The 23,373-nt window shown below is 30.3% G+C and overlaps 1 protein-coding gene across 5 annotated transcripts in view; it reads left to right on the forward strand.

Annotated features, from left to right (window-relative positions):
- LOC134710846 (Golgi resident protein GCP60-like) overlaps window positions 1-23,373 on the forward strand; it is a 36,388-nt gene that overhangs the window by 3,088 nt on the left and 9,927 nt on the right. For 2 of the 5 annotated variants that reach the window (XM_063571249.1, XM_063571251.1), the window contains exons 3-8: window positions 547-576; window positions 2,203-2,343; window positions 2,999-3,112; window positions 4,087-4,174; window positions 20,248-20,575; window positions 23,136-23,266. In XM_063571249.1, coding sequence (XP_063427319.1) covers window positions 547-576; window positions 2,203-2,343; window positions 2,999-3,112; window positions 4,087-4,174; window positions 20,248-20,575; window positions 23,136-23,266 — 832 coding nt within the window. The remainder of the gene's footprint in view (window positions 1-546; window positions 577-2,202; window positions 2,344-2,998; window positions 3,113-4,086; window positions 4,175-20,247; window positions 20,576-23,135; window positions 23,267-23,373) is intronic. The other 3 variants (XM_063571252.1, XM_063571253.1, XM_063571250.1) reach the window with 2 other exon arrangements.

A 23,373-nucleotide genomic window follows, 5' to 3' on the forward strand; every position in this document is an offset into this window, starting at 1 on the left:
CAGGTTTGGACAAGGTTTAACCAGACTTATTCATTGTTATTCCTAGTCGCTAATTGGAGGTTTGTAGTTATCTTCAGACATGTTGGCTTCGTCCACCACTAAATACTGACTGTCATGTCAGATAAAGCCACTAGTTGTCAAAGATTCACAACTTGTTCAAACGTACCCAACGTTACTATTGTTGACTTAACGTTATTGTAACGCAAACTTGTATGGGATCTGAATTATAGAATTGAAAGCAACACAACGTCTTTTTTTTTTTGTTTTTTTTTGTTGCTTTCAATTCTATAATTCAGATCCCATACAAGTTTGCGTTACAATAACGTTACGTCGACAATAGTAACGTTGGGTACGTTTGAACAAGGTCGTGAATCTTTGACACTAGTGCTGAAAGTGGCATTAAACACCAATCAACCAATATTATAAGTCTTCAAAGCTTTGGTGGTACAATGTATCTGCTGTTACCTAGTGTTGTTCGTCTTAACACAGCATGTTTTTATATTAAGTTTGCTTTTCGCTTTACCAGTTCAGTTTTCTATAATTTAGCACCAGACTAAGTACAGATCCCAGTATGTGGTGAGTGTTCTTGTTGTTATCCCCTGGACAAGTGTTAGCTTCTCTATTCCAAGTTTGCTGTTGTATAAGTTTCTAGCATGGAAAATTCAGACAAAGTCATTTAACTGTTTGTAATCAGTCTTTTCAATGTAGTTCCAGTCCTTAAAATGGAATGTGCATATTATGATCTTTGTATGGTTAAGTTTTGATGTCCTACAAATGTACATAGATTCAACTTGTTCCTTTTGCATTCAAACTGCTACTTTGTTATATTTCTGCAAGAAATTTCTCTTTCCCAATTTGCATTTATAAGAAATATGACTGCTCTGCTTTTTTATGCAAAGAACTATTTAATGAAAAGAAGCTTGCATGTATGAATGATATTATTATTAAATATTGATGACCAAGGATTTTGTCATTTGTAACATTTTTAATTGATTTAATTTTGTAACACATGTTTGTTTTAATGTCTGATTAAATTCAGATTTTGGTTTGAAATGAAAGATTTAATTTATTTTTGTGAAGTCTCAAGTTATTAGTATAATTTTGTTTTGTTCATTCATTTATCCTTTCATAACACAGCTGCCTCTTATCCAGATTTTTTTTTATTTTGTTAATCTCATATGGTATTTGGTCTGAAGAAAACTAAATATCATTATCTTTTTCTTGGCTACTGTTAAGTATATTTTTGCAAGGATATTCATGATTCTAAAGTCAGCTGGTTATATGCTTTTGTAATTCTGCAGGCAGTTGGTCATGTGATGTTGTAATTCTGCAGTCAGTTGGTCATATAAAGGCCGGCTAGGTGATGTTGTAATTCTGCAGTCAGTTGGTCATGTACATGTGATGTTGTAATTCTGCAGTTATTTTTAATTGGTCATGTGATATTGTAATTTTTGACAGTTGGTCATGGGATGTTGTAATTTATGGCAATTGGTCATGTGATGTTGTAATTTGTGGCAGTTGGTCATGTGATGTTGTAATTCTGCTGGCAGTTGGTCATGTGATGTTGTAATTCTGCTGGCAGTTGGTCATGTGATGTTGTAATTCTGCTGGCAGTTGGTCATGTGATGTTGTAATTCTGCTGGCAGTTGGTCATGTGATGTTGTAATTCAGCTGGCAGTTTATCATGTGAACATAGTGATGTACAAAATGTAGCTGGTTTATTGTGCTGTTTGCTGTGCAGAACAAATAAATACTAAATATATATAATTATACAAATATACTAATACAATGAGGAGTATTCTTATACTCTGCTAAAGAAAGGGAGTTTTGAGCATACATGTATGCTCAATGCCTTGCTGCAACATAAAGACAATGGAAGTGTTGTTGTCATGTGTGTGTTAAGATTTAGTGTCATGAATTGATAGGTGACAGTGTTTTTCTTTTAAGTACAATGTTTAGGTAAATAATTGTGCTTTAAAAATCAATGTGACAGCAAGTTTGCAATCCTCAATACAACCAATCAATGAAAATACCACAAATTTTTACCCGGCTGTTATTTTTTTTATTAAGTAAGAGTGATATTAGTTAAAACATCAACAAGACATCATTTTTGCAATCCACAATACAATCAACTGATGGAAAGATTTTTGTTAAAGTACTTTGAGTTATTTGTATTTTTGTATTTGTTTGTTTGTTTTACAGGCAAGCATGGCAGAACTTAGGAGATATGTCAAAAGAAAGTGCCATGATGGAGTTCATTAAACTGGTAGATAGTCAATGTGGCTTACTTCGACCGTACATAGAGGCACATAAAGCAGAAAATATGGAAAAAATTAAAAAACAGTATGTCAAATTTTATTGACTGGTGTTTTATAGTGGAAAGAAAAAATAATTCTGATTCATATTTTATTTAACTTATTTTATAGTAAATCGCTTTACAAATAATACATTTTAATTATTATAACTTATAAATGAAGGTTAATAGAAAAAAAGAAAAATTTGAATAACATTAATTCAATGATATTTTAATTATCTGCGTCATTTCTTGAGTTTTGAAAGTTGTTTGTATTTCATTGTTCAGGTAAATTTAAGAAATCTGTGAAATGAATAACAAATGATAATAAATTCATAACAATCTATACTATACAATGTTTAGCAATAGATTCAACAGTATCACCAAAGTTGGGTTATAATTAGGCATAATTACCTGAATTAGACACCTCCTACTACAAATATCTGACAGGTGTTTCACAGATCACAATTTCGATTCTTAATCAGTGTAATTACATGTTATATAATAAAAACAATTACACTTTATTATTTGGATTTTTTTCCTTTAAATTAACACCTTTCTCTCAGTATTAATGGGTAATTTAAAAAAAAAAAAGGCACTGTTTGAATATATTATTGCTCTGTAGTCATACTGAAAGCAATATATTAAAAAAAAGTGGGATAGTAGATTTGAAATATTTTGATTTTGTAATTGTATCGTTTATAGAAGAGAAGCGGAAGAACAAAGAAGAAGGGAGGAAGAAGAAAAGGAAAGAAAAAGGTTGGAGGAAGAAGCTCAGAGGCAGTTAGAAATGGAAAGAAAAAGACAATTGGAACAAGAGTAAGATCATTACAATACAAATTAATCATATGATATCAAAATTATTTGTAATGAGTCTGTTTTACTTGATAGAAGAGTTGTATGGAAACAATAACACATAGGGCTCTTAGAATTAATTGTATTTGTAAGTTGGAGGGGGGAGGGGGGCATAGGCACTTTTATTTGAATTTGATTGGGATGGTTATTTTCCATTAGCTTGTATGCCGACTTTGGCAAAACCACAAAATTCAATAGCATGTAAGTTTTTTTAATCCATGAAAATTGGTACCCATGAAAATAAACGAATCCACAGTATGCCCAAGAAATTTTAAATTTACAATGCATTCATGAGCTGTATTCACAATGGTTATTTTTCTTTCACTACTATTTTTGTTGAATTCAAGAAATGCTTGCTATTGGTTAGTCTCATGAAGACATATCATATTAGTTTTTGTTTCAACAATTATTATTAAAATAGTTGATGGGCATTTAACTTTATTCACATCTTAATTTTGTTCTAGTAAATCCATTTCATAATTTAAAGGTAAATAAATAAAACATACAGAAATAGAATAAATTATTGTTTAAAAAAAGAATAAGAATGTAAACCTTGAAATATTTGCCACAGTTCTATTATAAAATTTCAAAATTTCTTGTTGATAGTTCATTCATAAAACAAAAATTTATTACTGTTGAACCTATTCATTAATATGCATTGTATACCAATTTTATACTGGGTTTCATGAGATACAGGTATACTACAAATTTAAAAATTCAACGAATTATAAATTTTCTATAGTCTTTTGTAGAAAGAGATTTACAAAACCACTAAATTGCAAGTTTTCCTAAATCCATGAAAATTGATAACCATGAAAATAAACGAATCCACAATGTGTACTTTTGTTTTATATATAATTATAAATAGATGCCTTCAAAAGAAGTTATGAATGAAATCATTCCTGAGCTTCACTTATTTTATTGTTATATTGTAACAGAATGCAGATAAGAACAGCTTTAAATCAACAGACGGCGGTGCAGTTTAGTCAATATGCTACTCAACAATGTCCAGGAAATAAACAACAGGTAAATATAACTCATTAGTTAAAATTAGTTAGGTACTCTTAAACCAATAATTGACATATACAGTGCTTAAATTTTTTTTTTTATCTTTTGATTCGGATGGGTCAAGTTTTCAAAATTAACCAAATTTTTGTCATTTCTAAGGTATAAGTTTATACATTTGTTAACCTTTTCAATGCATTTTTTATGCTTTGCTTCAATCTATTGAATATCTGATACATAGTTATATGATTAGAACTTTCAGATTTCATTATGCTCATGGATTTTTCAACCCTCATATTTTGGTCTGATTATGGGCCCCTGTCCCAAAGAGAAATACGTTTTTTTCTCAATTTTCATCTCTAAAATTCCCAATTGTATATCATTGTATATAGACATGGTTGCAAGATTTTGTTGGTGTCTTTATGTGGTATTTTGTATACAAATCTGTCGAATTTTGTTTTACAATTGATGCAATTATCACTTATTCCTTCTGATTAGAATGCAGAATTTTGTACAGAAGGAAATCACTGATGGTCAAGTCATATTTTTGGAAGTCATGACCCTTGAACAAAGACACATATTTTTGGCACCTTTTTCCGTGATGCACACACCAATTAACTTGTCATTTGAGATGAATATCTAGTTAAACATAAAATTTTATAGGTTGCATTTTTGTTGAATTGAATTATGCAAGAACCAAGGTAAATATTAGGAAAAATTCTCATAGGGAGATGAGTATGAAGGACCCAATAAACTTAAATATATATTGAAGTTGCCATGTACAAAACAAATAAATGACTATATATAAAATTTCTAGAGGCAGGATGAGTAAAAATGAGATTGCAAGTGTGTAATAGAAGTCATATATTCATTGCCAACTTTCACTGAAATTTCTATTGTTTACCTAGCTATATAGAGTGTATTTGTCAATGCCTTGTAAGAAAAGCAAGAAAGTTACAACTCATATATCAAATAGCAAAATATTGAAATAATGAAAAAGCATTAGGTGTAAGAAAAGTGTTGTCAAACTCCCCCACTTAATTTTTTCCAAAAATAGCCTCCACAATCAATATATAACAAGCAGGAAAAATTTCTTAATATGTTGGCTAATTACACTTACAGGTAAGATATTTGTAATAATTTTACACCTGAGCTGATTAACTGAAGTTGATGTTTACAGCAGAAGTTATTGATTTAAGAATATCTCATTAGAGTGTTATGATGTTAGATATTTTATAATCCTACAATGGTTTAGAATCAATTTGATAATTTTCTCATTAAACTGAAATATTTAAAAGTCTAATTGTGTATCGCCTGCATCAAGGTTGCGCAAGCGATACTTAGAAGTGCTGTTTCCAGTGTCTTGTTTTTGTACAGCAATCACAATAGTATATTTCAAATTAGGTATCAACAGCTGATTACCCTGATCTTTTTGTCGTGTGTTTAACTTTTGTTGTTTTTTATTTTGTGTCTTTCTTTAAGAGTGCCACATAAACCAAACTATGACAATGATACTAAAATCCCAAATGACAATAGTTACAACCAGGATAATAAGGCTATATTTTGTCAAAATGTGCAAATTTAAAAATTACTGTACATGATCTTTTGTATGAACTTAAATGTCTGAGGTTCTGGGTGTTTTGAAAAAAAAAAAAAAAATTCACACATTGACAAGTTACCTGGCATTGCAACTAATGGTAAAATATTTTTTTGTTTCTGGCTGTGCCCTATATTTCCACTTTCAAACAAGTCTCAGATAACTGCATAAAATCAACACAAATAACCAAAACACATTTAACACACAGGTTACTGGTTCCATTCCTGTTCAGGGATAAAATTTTCGAGTATGGTCTTGAGAAAACGATGATAGTCTGACGGAAGGGGACAATAAGTGGCAGAGCAGGCTAATGCCACTGCAAGGCAGCACTTGCACCCACAAAGTGGAAAGGAATTTATTTTAGCTGAAAAACTTGTTTCCCAATCCACTCTAAATAAATAAGTTTAATCTAAAACACATTTAGAATTCTACATACCTGGTACATGTTTAGCTTAACAAAATAAACAAGTATCGATACAATATGCTAAAATTCTAAATAGCTCAGACTGTTTTTTGAGACATTTTCTGACTAAGCTTTTATGTTGTTTTTTTTTACCGACATGTCTATAAGACTTCCCTTCACCAACTATAGCAAACTAGGATGATGGGAATTATTAACTTTCTCCCTTTGGTAGAATAATCTTGTTAATGTACTGCCTTCTCTCCACCAACTGTATATATGATAGCCTGTAACAGGATACTGTAAACCAACTTATTTTCGCGGATACTTAATTTCGCGTTTTACCCTTCCTAGTACACTTCGTGATATTCTGAAATTCAATAAGGAATGATCCAAGTCTATCATATTCGCGACAATCTATATTCGCGTTATTTTTCTTCTCGCGAAAATAAGTTAGTTTACGGTATTAGGATTTTTTTCTTCCTATGCTGATGTCTTGTTAGTGTGCATCTTATGATGACAGCATATCTTTGTGGATTTATAACATTCAATATAATGTAGAAAAGCAGAAAAATTCAGTACATGGTAACCTGAAAATACCAAGTGTTTTGTATTTAGATAGCTTAAAATTTCAAATGATTAACGTTCACAGTTTACTTAATTGATCGATCATGATCCCTATTTTAATTTTCAGAGAATATTTCAGGTGATTAAATTTTTTATTTTGATAAATTCATCATTATTGTAATTGCCATGGAACATTGCAGATGATTAAATATTTAGTTTACTAAATCCATCAACATTCTAATTTCCATAGAAAATTTCTAATGATTAGATATTAAAGTTAAATGAATTCATCAACATTGTCATTTTCACAGATTTAGAAAAAAAAAATTTAGCAGCATCTCTTTGTCTAAGGCCAATGCCATAATACCGTGTGTATTTGAAATTTCTGTTAAAAATGCAGGTAGAAACCAAATTTTAAAGTTCTATTGAAATTTAAACTTTGAAATCTAAAAATTATATAACAGATAATCCATCTAAGATACGTGATGAGCTGCTTATATTTCATTAGTCAACTTCCTGGGAGTACAGTTATCTGTATTGATTCCGACATTAAAAGACTTATGAAGTACATAATTTGATATAAATGAGTTATATCCCTACGATGAGCGATCAATATGCTATATGGTAATATTAGACATTGATTCACGGTATACTACAAAATTTATTTTAATATCCATATAATGATGAATCTTTAATATCTTGGTGTCATCTATTTTCATTTTAATAATGGAATCTGTCAACTAGGAAAGTTGTAAGAAAACTCCATTAATAGCTCCTTAGGCCGAATAAAAGGAATATTTATTTTATTTTCTTTTACAAAATTTGATTTGGAGGAAGAATTTGATTGAAATGTCTTGCTTAAAATTTACTTTTATTTCTAAGAATATTAGATAAAAGCATAAGAGTGTCTAACAGATAAAATCTGTAGATCAAGGCTTTTGAAAAAATCCATACATTTACCATATCTGTAGTTCATTAAAGAACAGAGTTACCTTGCCCTCCACCCTAAATCTGCATCTGAAGAATGAAATTGAAACAAAGAATGTGTAGGAGTGGCTTGAGCATTTGAAAATTTATTTTATGTGGCCTTTTCTAGTCCATGTAAAAAATCTAATAATTTGCATCCACCAGTTAGCTTTCTTTCTGTTGTGTTTGGCTGTACAGTTATATGAATGATACAGGAATGCCAACAACTTGCAGTGGGTTAAAAGTTATAACATTTTGCTCCATATTGGAAACCTCTATGATTTTGGATCAGGGAGGTTTTATGTCAGTGTCTGCTGTAATTTTCTGTAAAGTTATATGGACGAAACAGAAATGTATAGAATTTGTGTTGTGATTTTTTTTAACAGTATTAAATGTGCTATTCCTTCGCTTTAGTTTTTTATCAATGCAAATTGTGCTCCTGAACCCCTACATTTCATTTTATAATTTTATTACATGTAGTTTAAAAAGCTGTATTTGAACATCTATTGAAATCCTTGTTATTTTTTCAAAAGGTTTTGAAAGAATAAAGGTGCCACTATCATTTGACTATTAAATATATGAAAACTAGAGCAAGTCACTTTTCGCTTAATTTTTATAGGACCGCAAATTTTGAAAAATTTTTCGTCGTATATTGCTATCACGTTGGTGTCGTCGTCGTCGTCGTCGTCGTCCGAATACTTTTAGTTTTCACACTCTAACTTTAGTAAAAGTGAATAGAAATCTATGAAATTTCAACACAAGGTTTATGATCATAAAAGGAAGGCTGGTATTGATTTTGGGAGTTTTGGTCCCAATATTTTAGGAATTAGGGGCCAAAAAGGGCCCAAATAAGCATTTTCTTGGTTTTCGCACTATAACTTTAGTTTAATTAAGTTAATAGAAATCTATGAAATTTTGACACAAGGTTTATGACCACAAAAGAAAGGTTGGGATTGATTTTGGGAGTTTTGGTTTCAACAGTTTAGGAATTAGGGGCCAAAAAAGGTCCCAAATAAGCATTATTCTTGGTTTTCGCACAATAACTTTAGTTAAAGTAAATAGAAATCAATGAAATTTAAACACAATGTTTATGACCACAAAAGGAAGGTTGGTATCGATTTTGGGAGTTTCGGTCCCAACAGTTTAGGAATAAGGGGCCAAAAAGGGACCCAAATAAGCATTTTTCTTGGTTTTCGCACCATAGCGTTAGTATAAGTAAATAGAAATCTATGAAATTTAAACATAAGGTTTATGACTATAAAAGGAAGGTTGGTATTGATTTTGGGAGTTTTGGTCCCAACAGTTAAGGCAAAAAGGGGCCCAAAGGGTCCAAAATTAAACTTTGTTTGATTTCATCAAAATTGAATAATTTGGATTCTTTAATATGCCGAATCTAACTGTGTATGTAGATTCTTAATTTTTGGTCCCGTTTTCAAATTGGTCTACATTAAGGTCCAAAGGGTCCAAAATTAAACTTAGTTTGATTTTAACAAAAATTGAAACCTTGGGGTTCTTTGATATGCTGAATCTAAAAATGTACTTAGATTTTTGATTATTGGCCCAGTTTTCAAGTTGGCCAAAATCGAGGTCCAAAATTAAACATTGTTTGATTTCATCAAAAATTGAATAAATGGGGTTCTTTGATATACCAAATCTAACTGTGTATATAGATTCTTCATTTTCGGTCCTGTTTTCAAATTGGTCTAAATTAAAGTGCAAAGGGTCCAAAATTTAACTAAGTTTGATTTTAACAAAAATCAAATTCTTGGGCCTCTTTGATATGCTGAATCTAAACATGTACTTAGATTTTTGATTATGGGCCCAGTTTTCAAGTTGGTCCAAATCAGGATCTAAAATTATTATATTAAGTATTGTGCAATAGCAAGTCTTTTCAATTGCACAGTATTGTGCAATGGCAAGAAATATCAAATTTCACAATATTGTGAAATAGCAAATTTTTTTTTAATTAAGAGTTATCTTTCTTTGTCCAGTAAAGTAAGCAAGAAATATCTGCAAGAATTTTTTTTAATTGGAGTTATCTTTCTTTGTCCAGAATCAAATTAAATCTTTGTTATATATACAATATACAATGTATATTCACTTTTTACTACCAACTGATAAATTTAAATAATTACCATTCAGTGATAACAAGCAGTTTTTTTACATCTTAATATTTTATGATGTATTTAAATGAGTAGTAATTGTTGCAAACTCCATTAGAATATTTTAATTGAAATTAGTTTTGGAATAAGGGAAAGGGGGATGTGATTAAAAAATTGGGTTCAATTTTTCTCATTTGAAATTTCATAAATAAAAAGAAAATTTCTTCAAACATTTTTTTGAGAGGATTAATATTCAACAGCATAGTGAATTGCTCTAAGAGAAAACAAAAATTTTAAGTTCATTTGAATACATTCATTCTGTGTCAGAAACCTATGCTGTGTCAACTATTTAATCACAATCCAAATTTAGAGCAGAATCCAGCTTGAATGTTGTGTCCATACTTGCCCCAACTGTTCAGGGTTCAACCTCTGCGGTTGTATAAAGCTACGCCCTGCGGAGCATCTGGTTATTGATTAAATCTCAAAAAGAAGGACACAGACCTTTCCTTCTATTCTGCATTTTAAGTTCCAATATTACAGTCTTTTAAAAAGCTTGTTTATTAAACAGAGCAATGAACATTCTAGAATTGGTTTTATTTTGTATGAAACTGTCTTAAATAGAATATTCATTTAGAAATCTTCTAAAAAAGACATCTCTGTATTTGTGGTATTTAGCCTTAGTATCAGTATTGTAATCAGCTTTATTTATCATAATCAGTTCCTGTCTACAGTCCTTGAATTTTTGTTACATTGGTTTCATAAATGAACTGATGATACCATGTATATATATGGTTTCAGAAGTTTAGTCAACCTATAAGTTGCTGATAGATTTAATAATCAATAGATGTGTCAAATCTGTTTTCAGAAGAAAAGATGGAAATATTGTAAATTTAAGAAATTATTTCGATTTTGAAGAATTACAAAAATGTGCATACAGATATGTGTATCAGTCATTTCTGATTATTGCGTTACTCACCCTGCAGTCGCAGTATTTGCATTGATAAAAACCTTGAAATAATTTCTGAATTAACAACTAATTATATCCTTTTGTTTAAATGCTGAAGTTATTTTAAAAATTATAGAACAGGATTTAACAAGTTGTTGTCACAAAAGTAAATATTTATTGGAAAATTTATTAAAATATAAGGCTTATAAGAGATGTATTTTGTACATTTTGAAATTTCCCCCATATATGGTTATTGATTATGTTGATGAATCTGAGGAGGAAATAGGTCATTAAGCAGAAATGTTGATGGTGTAAACTTACCATTATCTCCAACAATAAGGTAAAATTCATATTTTATTTTATCATATTTTTATTGAACAATTTATTATTGATATTTGTAATATTCACAAAGAACAAGAAAATAATTAACAGTTTTCTTAGTTAATGTAACAGGTAATGTGTACCATGTGTTGTGATTATCTTGCGATGATTTGAAAGTAGAAATGTTTAAAAATAAAAGTACAAATCGATGAAGCTCTAAGTACCATGGGGGAATTTTTAGTGTGTTATATTTATGATTTTAGTGTTTCAGTTTCAATCAATTATTAACAGAAATTTAGATCAATATATATCATCTTGGTACCCCTATTTCTGTATAATAGAAGTATTTATATACTATATTGTATTTTGTACATCAATTTCTATATATATATGTAGTGCAGGAAATTGATTTCTGTTTTGATGTGTAGATTATAAAGAGAGAATTTAGAGATTATTTAGAGAAAGGTAATTGTTCAAACATTCTAAATATATATGTCTACATCATGTACATGTACATGTATGTTAGGGCTAGTAAAAGGTCAACTTGGCCATGTCAAAAAGCGTTGCATTGGTTTGGTTAACGCAGTATTAAAGGTTATTTTGGCGAACAAAAATTTTTGTGATTAGAAATATGAGTGGGGGATATTTTTGGAATTGAATTTTTCTCAATAATGGAAAAATAAAATCAATTACATGTAAAAGTAATGAGGTATATTCAAACAGTTTTATTCTTTAATGATCAAAGGGATGAAATCAATATTTTGAATACTGACTATTATCACCTATCGGTTATTGTAATACATGTAGGATCAATGATTAAAAACAATGGCAAATAATATGGATTCATTATTGTTCTTGATACATGTATATCCAGTTTCATAGGTATAGGTATATCACCAAGTTAGATTTTGATCGAATTTCAAATTATCTAAAGGCTTGTAAGTTGTATGCAGTCAGACTATGGCAATATTACAAAAAAATAGATATCTGCAGAAATTTATTTGTTCTCTCTCCTCACATATAGGTATCTTTGAAAATAAATGAATCTTCAGTATACATGTTTGTTAAATACTTCAAAACCATCAAACAAAAATTACTGTGGTTATAATACATCACAAGATTTTCTCTGAAGATGCCTAAATCAGTACTTTTAAAAAAGTTCTAAAGCCTGATTTTACCAGATTCTATAAATCCAAAAATATTTTGTACCCTATAAGATTGTTTCATTCACTTGTACAATTAACATTTGACAAGAGCTAAGATGGATCTATTGATTGTCACAAAATAAAAGTTCCTTCATAATTTAAGTTCCCAGTGGAAAAAAATATTCTGTATTATTGTATAGCAATATAATATTTCCCACAGAAAGTAACCAAAAGTTAGCGTGCAATAAATTCCAATATTGCACTAGTGCAATAAACTTCAAAATCTTCATGACTTCATCAACGTCAAAATCTAGATTAAAACATTTTTTTCTTTTTTATATTGCTATACAATAAAAGGGTTATTGCATGAATATTGGGGAATATTGTCCCTCGTAGAACATATATTGCACTCGCAAGCTCGTGCAATATAATATTCTACTCGGGACAATATTCCCCAATATTCATGCAATAACCCTAAAATATTATTTCCACTGGAACAAATAATACAGTATTTGTTCCTTATGGAATATAGGGTTATTGCATGAATATTAGGGAATATTGTACAGAGTTGAATTTTATATTGCACGGGCTTGCAAGTGCAATATATGTTCTATGAGGGACAATATTTACCCAATATTCATGCAATAACCCTTTTATTTTATAGCAATATAATATTTGAAAGGTAAAATTGGTTTAAATTAAATTTTGTCGTTGATGACGTCATGGAATTTGAAGATTTATTGCACTAGTGCAATATTAGAATTTATTGCACGCTAACTTTTTTTAACTTTCTGTGGGAAATTTTATATTGCTATGCAATAATAAAAGTTATAGAATATCTGTTCCAACATCAAGCCTGCATAGTTTATAAAAAAAGTTTACAGTGGAATGTTTGTAAGAAGGAACAAACATTCGTTGACATGTTGATGATACAATGATCACAATGAAGGACATATTGTCTCATCTATCCAGTATGTCACACACTACATTATAACTCAAGTATGTCTTTATCGATTCCCTTCAATCTTTACTTAATTATCAAAACTAAAGTCTGTATGCAATTTGGTGAATTCATTTTTAACTCCCCAGAGATGTGCTAATTAAATCTCTTCAAAATATATGCAGTTTTTTAAATATCTTGAAAAAATTGGATTTTCTGCTCAAGAAATAGATTACTTTAGCTGTTTTTTGCAAAACTTAATAGGAATTTTGGCTCTCTTTTCAATTTGAAATACGTAAACTGTGAACTTCTTAATTTGTACATCACTGATGAGTCTTTTGAAGACAAAAGTGTCAGACAATCAAATTTATTGGTTGCATTTTGTAAGTTCTGCTGTTTCTCAAACCACCCTGGTTTTGGGGATATATATTATATTCATAGATATTTTGATTTGTTGACATACTGGTTCCCAGATATGATCTTCATGTTTCATGGATAGAGACATAACTTTGGCCTATTACCAGTATAAAAACATACTATTGTGGTGAAAAATTAATTCTGAAGTAGGCAAAAAGTAAAGGTAGGGGTAGTACATAATTTTGGCATAAGTTTAAACTCTGAACAAGTTCAGGGCATATACATGTTGTTGAAAATGTAGTGCATATCAACTTTCCATTCTAAGATATAATTTTCACAAAACTACATAGTAAAGGTGTCACAGTTTTAGCTGCAAAGGGAGTTCCGATGGGAAATTGCATTGTCTATATTTATAGAAATGCAACCTATAAACCTGACATCTTTGATATAGATTTTTTGAAACACTATCAAACTTGTGTATGAATAACATTTGCCAAATCATATGTATTGATCTTCTGACATAATGTCTGAGGAAAATTATTTTTATAGGCAATTTTAACATTTGTTTCAAGTTCAAATTTTATCAAATTTTGCAATTGAAAATTGTGGTCTTGTGATAGTCTTTAATTTTCACCTTCTTGGATTGATTGGTCTTTGCTTTATGCTGCATCAGCGCTAAAAAGCTAAATATGGACTTTAATCTTTAAAAGTAGGCAACCTATCTAATGCTAAGCTGAAAATTAAGATTTCTGAACATTTTTGCTTGTTTTTTGGCAGAAGAGTGATGTTCTTGATTTAAACTTAGTCACCAATTTTTCTGTCAAATAAATATATTTTTCCTGTTATAAATCCTTTTTATGCAACTTATTTTGACCAACCAAGCCATTAAATTGTTTTGTAATACTAAAAGCCATTTGAATAAAAATAAGGTGGTAAAGTATATATACTAAACAGTTACAATTTGATTGCCTTTGCTACAAACTGGTTCATGGTTCACAGTTTTTGCAGTTAAAAATAACCTGGGATTGGTTTTTCCCTGTTGAAATTACATAAATGTGATAATGATGACAGATGAAATCACCAATATTTATAATTAAAATGATAAATGACATTGTGCAGAAACTTGTGAAGTATAATATAGAGCAAAGAAGATTTGATTTCTTTTTTTACTTTTGATTCATTACAAAAGGATAGATAGTCATCATACCAATTTTATTAGATTTCATTGGTAAGATAAAACCAATAAAACACAATAAGAAATGTTCAAAAACAAAGTACAATTTTTTTGTGTTGTCTTGTATACCGTTTTATGCAAAACCACAAAAATCAAATATACACGAAAATACAACTTCACTTCAGTCCATGAAAAATGTTATCAAGTTTTTTTTTTTTATTTGATAGTTTTACAAACATACCAATATTTTTTGGCACATTTACTGGTAGGGCATTGATTAAATTTTGTATGCAACTTCTGTGATTGCTACTGGTGACAATGTCTAGTTTATAAAAGAATTTCACCAGAAATTGCAATATAATTTCTCAAAAAGTGTCACTTCACACAGCCTCAAAACTTTTTATTAAATTTGGTAAGACCAGCACATATATAGCATACCCTTTTTTTCAAAGAGAAGAATAAATTTATCATTCTCTTCATTATGTATAAACCTATTAAAGTCTTCGATTTTGCTTCTATAAATCACATGAGTCTTTCATGTCATGCAGCTTGCTTATATAAATTCAGAAATGTTTGCGTGCATTTACTATTACAGTAGTTGCACAAAGGAAAAGATTGCAGGAAATGCTACGAAAAACATAGCAATAAAAAGTTTACTTGCAAGTATATATTTTTTTAAACAAATCCCACTGCAATAATAAAAACATTGCAAAGTTTATTGTACTTCACACAAGATTTTTCATTAGAAATAATAAACAACACTAAATGATACTTTTTAGCTCACCTGGAACAAAGAGCTGTTATTAAACAAATGGGGAAAAGAATTTGTTTAAGCTGTAATGAATAGATATAGGAAGATGTGGTATTAGTGCCAATGAGACAACTCCCTATCCAAGTCACAATTATAAAAGTAAACCATTGTCGGTCAAAGTACGGTCTTCAACACAGAACCTTGGCTTACAATGAACAACAAGCTATAAAGGAATGTCTGTTTTCAATTTGTAAAAGTACTTTTTTTTTCATGACATAAATGCCTTTATGTCTAGACATTTTTCTGCTTTATGGGTCTGTTAAGAAATCAGAATATTTTCTAACTCTGTTATAAGGTGGGAGATGAAAATATAGAACAAATATTTCTGTAAAATTATAATTAAATCACCTGTAGGGAGGCTGATTATTAAAAAATATGTTACTGAAATAGGACACTGAGTAAATCTCCCACTTGTTCGGTCAAGATTGCAGTTATCAAGAGGTGGTGAACTGTTGGTGTCTTACATTTTTGGTACTAAAATTAAAATTTCGTTATTTTTTTGAATTGCTTTTTCTTATTAGAAAGGAAAGAAAAGATAGTCTTGTGAGGTAAAGATATTAAAAGAAAATTAATTTTTATGCCTCACTTATAATGCCAGTACTAAGGGGCTTTATGTTTTTTTCTGTCTGTATGTCTGTTCATTTGTTCGTCCATGTGTTCTTCTGTTTGTTCTTTTGTCTGTCCAGCTTCAGGTTCAAGTTTTTGGTGAAGTTAGTTTTTGATGAAGTAGGAGTCCAATTAACTTGAAACTTAAGATATGATCTTTTAATTTAAATAACAAATTAGAGTTTTTATCCCAATTTCATGGTCCCCTAAACATAGAAAATGGATAGTGTGAGTAGGGCATTTGTGTACTATATGAACACATTTTTGTTAATATTTGAATCTAATCTCTCAAACAAGACTCCAACTGAAATAATCAATTATTTTCGTTAAATATGGAAAGATTCTTATATTTATAAAGACCCATATTTCTTGAACTTTAGGTCCATAAAACTGATTAGATCCATGTAAATGCCTTCCTTGAGAGACCCTAACTTATTTATTGATCTCTTGATGATTTGAATGAAATAAAAAGTATTTTTGCAGTAATGATACACGTATACATAAAGCAATGGGAAAATAGATTAAAATATTAGAGATCATGTGTTAGACAAGTTTTATGGTAAATCATTAAGTTTCATTGAAATTTTAAGAAAATTTCTCCAGTATTATAAGTAATACAGTGTAATTTCAAATTAGAGATGTTATTATGTTATAATTCTTATATCATTTGCATATCTATAAATACTTGAATTGGATTGGTCAAGAAGAATTTTTCTCTTGGTTTACACTTCGATAAACCATGTTTCCGAAACTACTTTTGTAGTCTATTCATGCGCGATACACATTCTTGCAGGGATACTGGGATTTTCAGCAAGTTGAGATTATTAAACAATCGGCATGACAGTTGTTTCTATTCTTATGCATATATAACCCAAAAAAGAAAAAAGTAAATGCACTAAAGCTTCGAAAATGTATAAAAAATAAAATTTAAATAAAATTCCGGGAAATTTCACGTATGAATTGGCGAATGTATGTCATGGCAAAACACGACGTCATACGGTTGAAAACTTTCAGACGGAAGATTATTTCGTTACTTGTACGCTTCAAATTCGGAAAGTATCTAATAAAAATGAGGTAGGTGCTAGTTCATTTTAGACTCTTTTGCATTTATCGAACATTTAAGTTTTTTAGAAAGTCAAGATGACGGCTTACTCCTTAGTTACGACATGACAGTTTGCATCTGATGGTACATATAGTAGCCATCAAAGTTATAATTTAAACTAATAATCGCGTATGTTTGGCTGAAGAATTATAAGGATTAAACACATTTTTTCTAGAGGTTATTGGTGTGTAAACCGGGTCTCTAACTCACAAACTTGACATAAAAGTCCTTCGGACTTTTATTCAGTTTGTGAGTTAACCGCCCCGGTTTACACATCAATAACCTCTAGAAAAAAATGTGTTTAATCCTATATTGTGGACTGAAAAGTCTTGAATGATTTTCGTCAGATTTTATTAATTAGAGGCATATAAGGGATTTTTCTTTACGGAAAGCATACTAATGAATTTCAATTCATTTTTGCATTACAGTAATGTTTTAAGAATTGAAAAAAATATCAAAGTGTTTGTGTTCAGCTTTTCAACTAACCACAAAAGTGGCTAGAGTTTAGAAGTTTTACCACAAGTACTTCTTTCATCCTGCAGTATAGAAATTTTACCACAAGGACTTCTTTCATCCTGCAGTACAAGAAAGACCCTTATTGACGTTACATAAATAGTCTTGTTTTATAAGACTTATACAAGACAACAACTTGTAAACCATAAATAGTGTCAAATTAAAAATAAATCCAAGAAGTGTTTCTTGAATGCCATGTCTTTATTATTTTTACAGCAATTACAAAAAGTCATGCTATTTTTTCCGCACAGGGAATTGTAAAAATTCTATATAATTGCATGAAATATAGCACTGATGATGGCTAAAATGAAGAATAACTTGACAGCCCTTATGGTTGAAGTAATTTGTATTCCGGCAAGCTTTTATCGCCGGAAACTTAACACTGCATATATGATAATTATGGAACGTTTTTATTGATGCATTATATAATGTAGAAAGACAGTAAAATAACTATTCTGTACAAAACCTATGTTTGTTAATCAATAGAGTTTCTCATACAGTATTGACTACTATGTTTTAGTTGATTATACGTCAGGGAAAAAGTACATAATTTGTAGTCCACGCTATTATTCAGTAAATCGTAAGATTTATCATTGTCAACTTTGGTCTGAAATAACAGTAATGCAGGCAAAGATAGCACTTCCTTCCCATAACGAAAAAGTCCTGCTGTTAATACACAAATTCGTTAAAAAGATTGATCATCTGTTTTGTGACGGAGAAACACTGAAAGATAAAGTCGAGATCTCAATGTGAAGGTAGCATCAGCAATAAAAATATATGAAAGACAATATGACTTCTTTCTTATTAATAAAGTCTTGACCATGAAAAAAAGGTTTAATTTCCACTGTACTGATGATAATGGAAGATAGTGTCAGGTCAATTTCTCACCAGGAAGGCAACATGCAATCAGCTAATAAAAAAATATAGAAGACATTATGACTTCTTTCATATTAATAAAGTCTTGACCATGAAAGAATGGGTTCCACTGTCCTGACGATATTGAAAGATAGCGTCAGGTCAAGATCTCACCTGTAAGGCAGCATGCAATTAGCTAATAAAAAAAAACAGAAGAAAGATATTGCTTCTTTTATATTAATTAAGTTTTGACCATGAAAGATGACGTCTTTCATCTTTCATATTAGTAAAGTCTTGATCATGAAAGGTAGGGTTAGGAGAATTCATTTACATTTGTATTCTTACGTGCATAGTTGGGATTGGTTCTTAAAAGTGGTACATTGTAACATGATTCTTTTAATTGCAGTGGAGTTCTTTGACAAAAGGATTAATGGATGTCTTTAAACCAAGGCTGCTTCATAATAACACTGAAAAGGCTTTTTCTAATTGTTTTTTTACACATTCTTACAGAGTTCAAATGTTCTTAGAAGTTGTGAAATATTTCATCATTGTCACAAGTAGAAAATTTATTTTGATTTTTTTTTCTTCTGCAAATTGAATTTATGTTTTTTTTTCTCAAAGTTACACATTAATTTGACACATGAACTAAAATGAAATGATAGTAGCTGAGAGCTTACTAGATTATATTACATGATATATGATTGTCAAGGGGCATAATTGACAGACCTGTAAGATGATTGTAGCCAAATTTGATCAATTTAGATTCAAATTCACTAATTGGCTGAAAATTTCAGATTATATGAATATTATAAGATACAAAAAAATGGCTCATATTGTTATATAGATTTGATATAAAACTTAAAGATACAATCTAAACTGGCACAAATAAAGTATAAAAGTAAGCTAATGAAAAACTAAAGGTTGCCATCTTATTACATAATGTACTGTCATAAAGCAGAAATGTAATGGATAGCTAAAGCTTAACATCTAAACTAGTATGTCAGTTAACTGCTAGTAGTCTGTTATTATTTATGTATTATTGTCATTTTGTTTATTTTCTTTGGTTAAATCTTCTGACATCAGACTCGGACTTCACTTGAACTGACTTTTAATGTGCGTATTGTTATGTGTTTACTTTTCTACATTGGTTAGAGGTATAGGGGGAGGGTTGAGATCTCACAAACATGTTTAACCCCGCCGCATTTTTGCGCCTGTCCCAAGTCAGGAGCCTCTGGCCTTTGTTAGTCTTGTATTATTTTAATTTTAGTTTCTTGTGTACAATTTGGAAATTAGTATGGCGTTCATTATCACTGAACTAGTATATATTTGTTTAGGGGCCAGCTGAAGGACGCCTCCGGGTGCAGGAATTTCTCGCTACATTGAAGACCTGTTGGTGACCTTCTGCTGTTGTTTTTTTATTTGGTCGGGTTGTTGTCTCTTTGACACATTCCCCATTTCCATTCTCAATTTTATAGTATATATAATGTACATAAAGACATACATATATTCAGTATTCTAAGTTTCTGCTTAGGGAAACCAATTATTTTGGAAGATATTAACACTGAAATTTCACATTCTGGTACAAAAGTTTCTTTAAAGCAGGATTTATTGTGTTGGTGAGTTGCTGTCTTGTTAATATGATCCCTACATCTCTATATCAAAGAATAAATATTTTGGTTTTTTTATTTCCAGCAAGAAGAATTGATACGACAGTTACAAGAACAGCATTTCCAACAATACATGCAACAAGTTTATCAACAGCAGTTACTCCATCAACAACAGCAGTATCAACAGTTACAGCAGAACACGCCGTCTGCTCAACAGTTACAACAGAACATGTCGTCTGCTGCGCCCAATACAACAACAACAACAAACAACAATCCTAATGTTACAACAGTTATAACAAAAACAGAAACAAAAGAACTCACACAGGCACAAATGCAACAAATGCAACAACAACAACCTAATGGTCCGACATCAGTCCCAACAGAACAACCAGACACAAATGGCAACAAAGAAGGTACTACATGTATTTCAAAATGATTATACACCCTTTCAATTCAAGTGGAATTATTATTACAAGTTTGTCATTTTTTTTACCCCTATTGGCTATTGTGTCAAATTCAGTGTCTGAAACTGTTAATTCAGAAGTTATTGCAAGGTTCAATGTGAATAACAGGAATGCCTATTCTGATAATTACATATATCTGTATGCAGATTTTCCCAGAATCACAATACCTAATCTGGCATTTTCCCTCATACTTCAAAAATCACAATAATATTATGGTACAATGTATAATTTTTTGGTCATATGTTCATTTTGTAGTGAAACTTTCAAATAATGTGCCAAAATTAGGGATTTTACCATATTTTTGCTTTGAAGACCATATCTATATGGGGAATTGGTTAATTTTACATCTGGTATAACAGTTTTGTGTTTCTGAAATACTGCAAAAGCATGTTGAATCCCAACATTGCACAAATTAAATTTGGATTAAGCTGTTGAACAAAAGCTATGTTTGAAATGGCTATTCTAGGTAGGAAAAATTCTTATATATCAATAAAATAAACTTATCTTTGATAGGTTTAACATGTTTAAATAACATTACTGTTTTTAATATCATTTTGACTGTTGAAGCCCTCTCATACATTTTTCTTATATCAATATGTATTAATCCAAATTGTGAAAAGAATCCAGCATGTAACCTCTCTAGTTTACATCTAGAATCAAAGTAACTGTTTTAATGCCAATATTATGTTTCCTGTTCATTATCAGGTATTTGTTCAGATAACATGAGCTTAAGCAAGAAATATATTTTGTTGACATGTCAGGAATCAGGATCTCATATAAAAAAAAATCAATGGATGAAATCAGCTGTGTAAAACTTCATTAAGCTAACAATTCAGCTTGGTATAAAGTTTATGGGGAAAAAAACCAGTTAGTAACAACAAAAACGATACAGTTTTGAACTTCTGAACTTGCTACCGTTGATCTATTTTGAATTTGACCTAGAGCAATTGAAACCTATTTTAGATATTGAGATTAATATTGCTTAAGTGTGACTGATACCGTTAGGTTATATGATCTTATATCAATCCCACTTCCTGATATTAACAGTTTTGGTTTCAGGACTGATTGTTTGAATCTCTTTCTAAAATCCAAATGGAAGTGATTGCATGCAAGGAACAAATGGCTTTAACAGTAATACACATAATTTCTGCCTCGGTAGCCAAGTGGTCTAAGTAATAAGTACTAGCCAGTCAACACTGAAGTTGTGAGTTTTGACCCCTGCTCATACTGGAACAGTGGACTTTAATCTAAGTTGACTAGGATCCAAAAATTAAAATCAAATCACAGTTTCTGCTGTAAAATTTAATCCTCTTCAGACATGACAGAGTTGATAAGGTTTATTATCTTTTATTCAAACAGGAACTTTAAAGACTAGAATGGAAAATGGGTTCTGAATTAAAAACAATTTTTAGATCCGAAAATATTGGAAGTACTTTTGCCAAGTACATCCAATTTTCTAAGCTGTACCTACCGACCTCTTTGTTGCAAAGTTGTATATATTTTTTTAAGAAACATTATGTTTCTGTTTAATGGTGCAATGCTGCAATGAAATATCTCTATAGAAGCTATAGCATCTGTGAAAGGCTTTATAATGAAGATTTTACATTATATTAGTAGACTAGTAGATAAGTTTTATGGTTGTCATGTTAGTCTGATGTTCTTTGTTTTAAGGTCAAAATAACACAAGTCTGAGACGTTTGTTTTATATAAGTATAGGATTAGTTGTGGATTATGAAATTCTACCTTTAAGTTTATGAGGATTTATATGGATATTGAAAAAAGAAAGTAAAAGATAACAGAACTATCAAAAGCCATAACATAAAAAACACTGACAATTTCATGGCGAAAAGAAAAGAAAAAACAATTAAAAGTCTACAAAATGTTACAGGGAAATGTAAAAACATAGCAACGTTAATCCAGTATAAACTTAGGTAGGGTGTGCAGACCCTACTCCACTAGTTCGAACCATTAATTATGTTGCACAAGGCAGCTTCAAATTTGGGAATAGAATTGATATTAGATAATGTTTGGCTCTAAATTTTCCCCAAGTATAGAAAGGTTGTGAAAGCATTTGATAGAATTACAAAAAAACTTTTAACTTAAGATTTGTCTTATTACAAAATGTACTCTGATATAAATGTAAATGTGATTAAGTTTTTTGAATTGAATCGTCCTGCCATTTAGTCTGAATTGAACATTACAAATGGAATATTTATAGAAAAATACAATAGATATTAATAAGAATTGGAATGAGTGCCAATGAAACAACTTTCCATCCAAGTCACAATGTATGAAAAGTTGAACTATTATAAGTCAATGTACAGCCTTCAACACAGAGCCTTGGCTCACACCTAACAACAGCAAGATACATGTATAAAGGCATCTGAATAAGTAGTAAACAGCCTTTTAACAGGCTCTCACTAAATTCATTTGCAATCTTAACATAACACAGAAGGAATCATACACAATTATATTAATAATAGTTACATGTATTTGAATATTTTGTTAGATTTTCCAACTCCAATGCCAGTTTTAATGCCTGCATCAATCTGGACACGCAAAGATATAAAAGCCTTTAAAGACAGTGTAAAAACTTGTAAAGAGAATGTAATAAAGATTGCATCCTTGGCTACTGCCACAGTGAGTTGGGAAAAACAAATTCATATGTCTTGTTTCTGCACTGTCTTCACTAGATATCTACTCATGGAATGTGTTTTCAAAATGAGGCTACGTCTGCCAAAAATTGA

The sequence above is a fragment of the Mytilus trossulus genome, chromosome 3 (genome assembly GCF_036588685.1).
Source record: "Mytilus trossulus isolate FHL-02 chromosome 3, PNRI_Mtr1.1.1.hap1, whole genome shotgun sequence".
In the NCBI taxonomy this organism is placed as follows: domain Eukaryota; kingdom Metazoa; phylum Mollusca; class Bivalvia; order Mytilida; family Mytilidae; genus Mytilus; species Mytilus trossulus.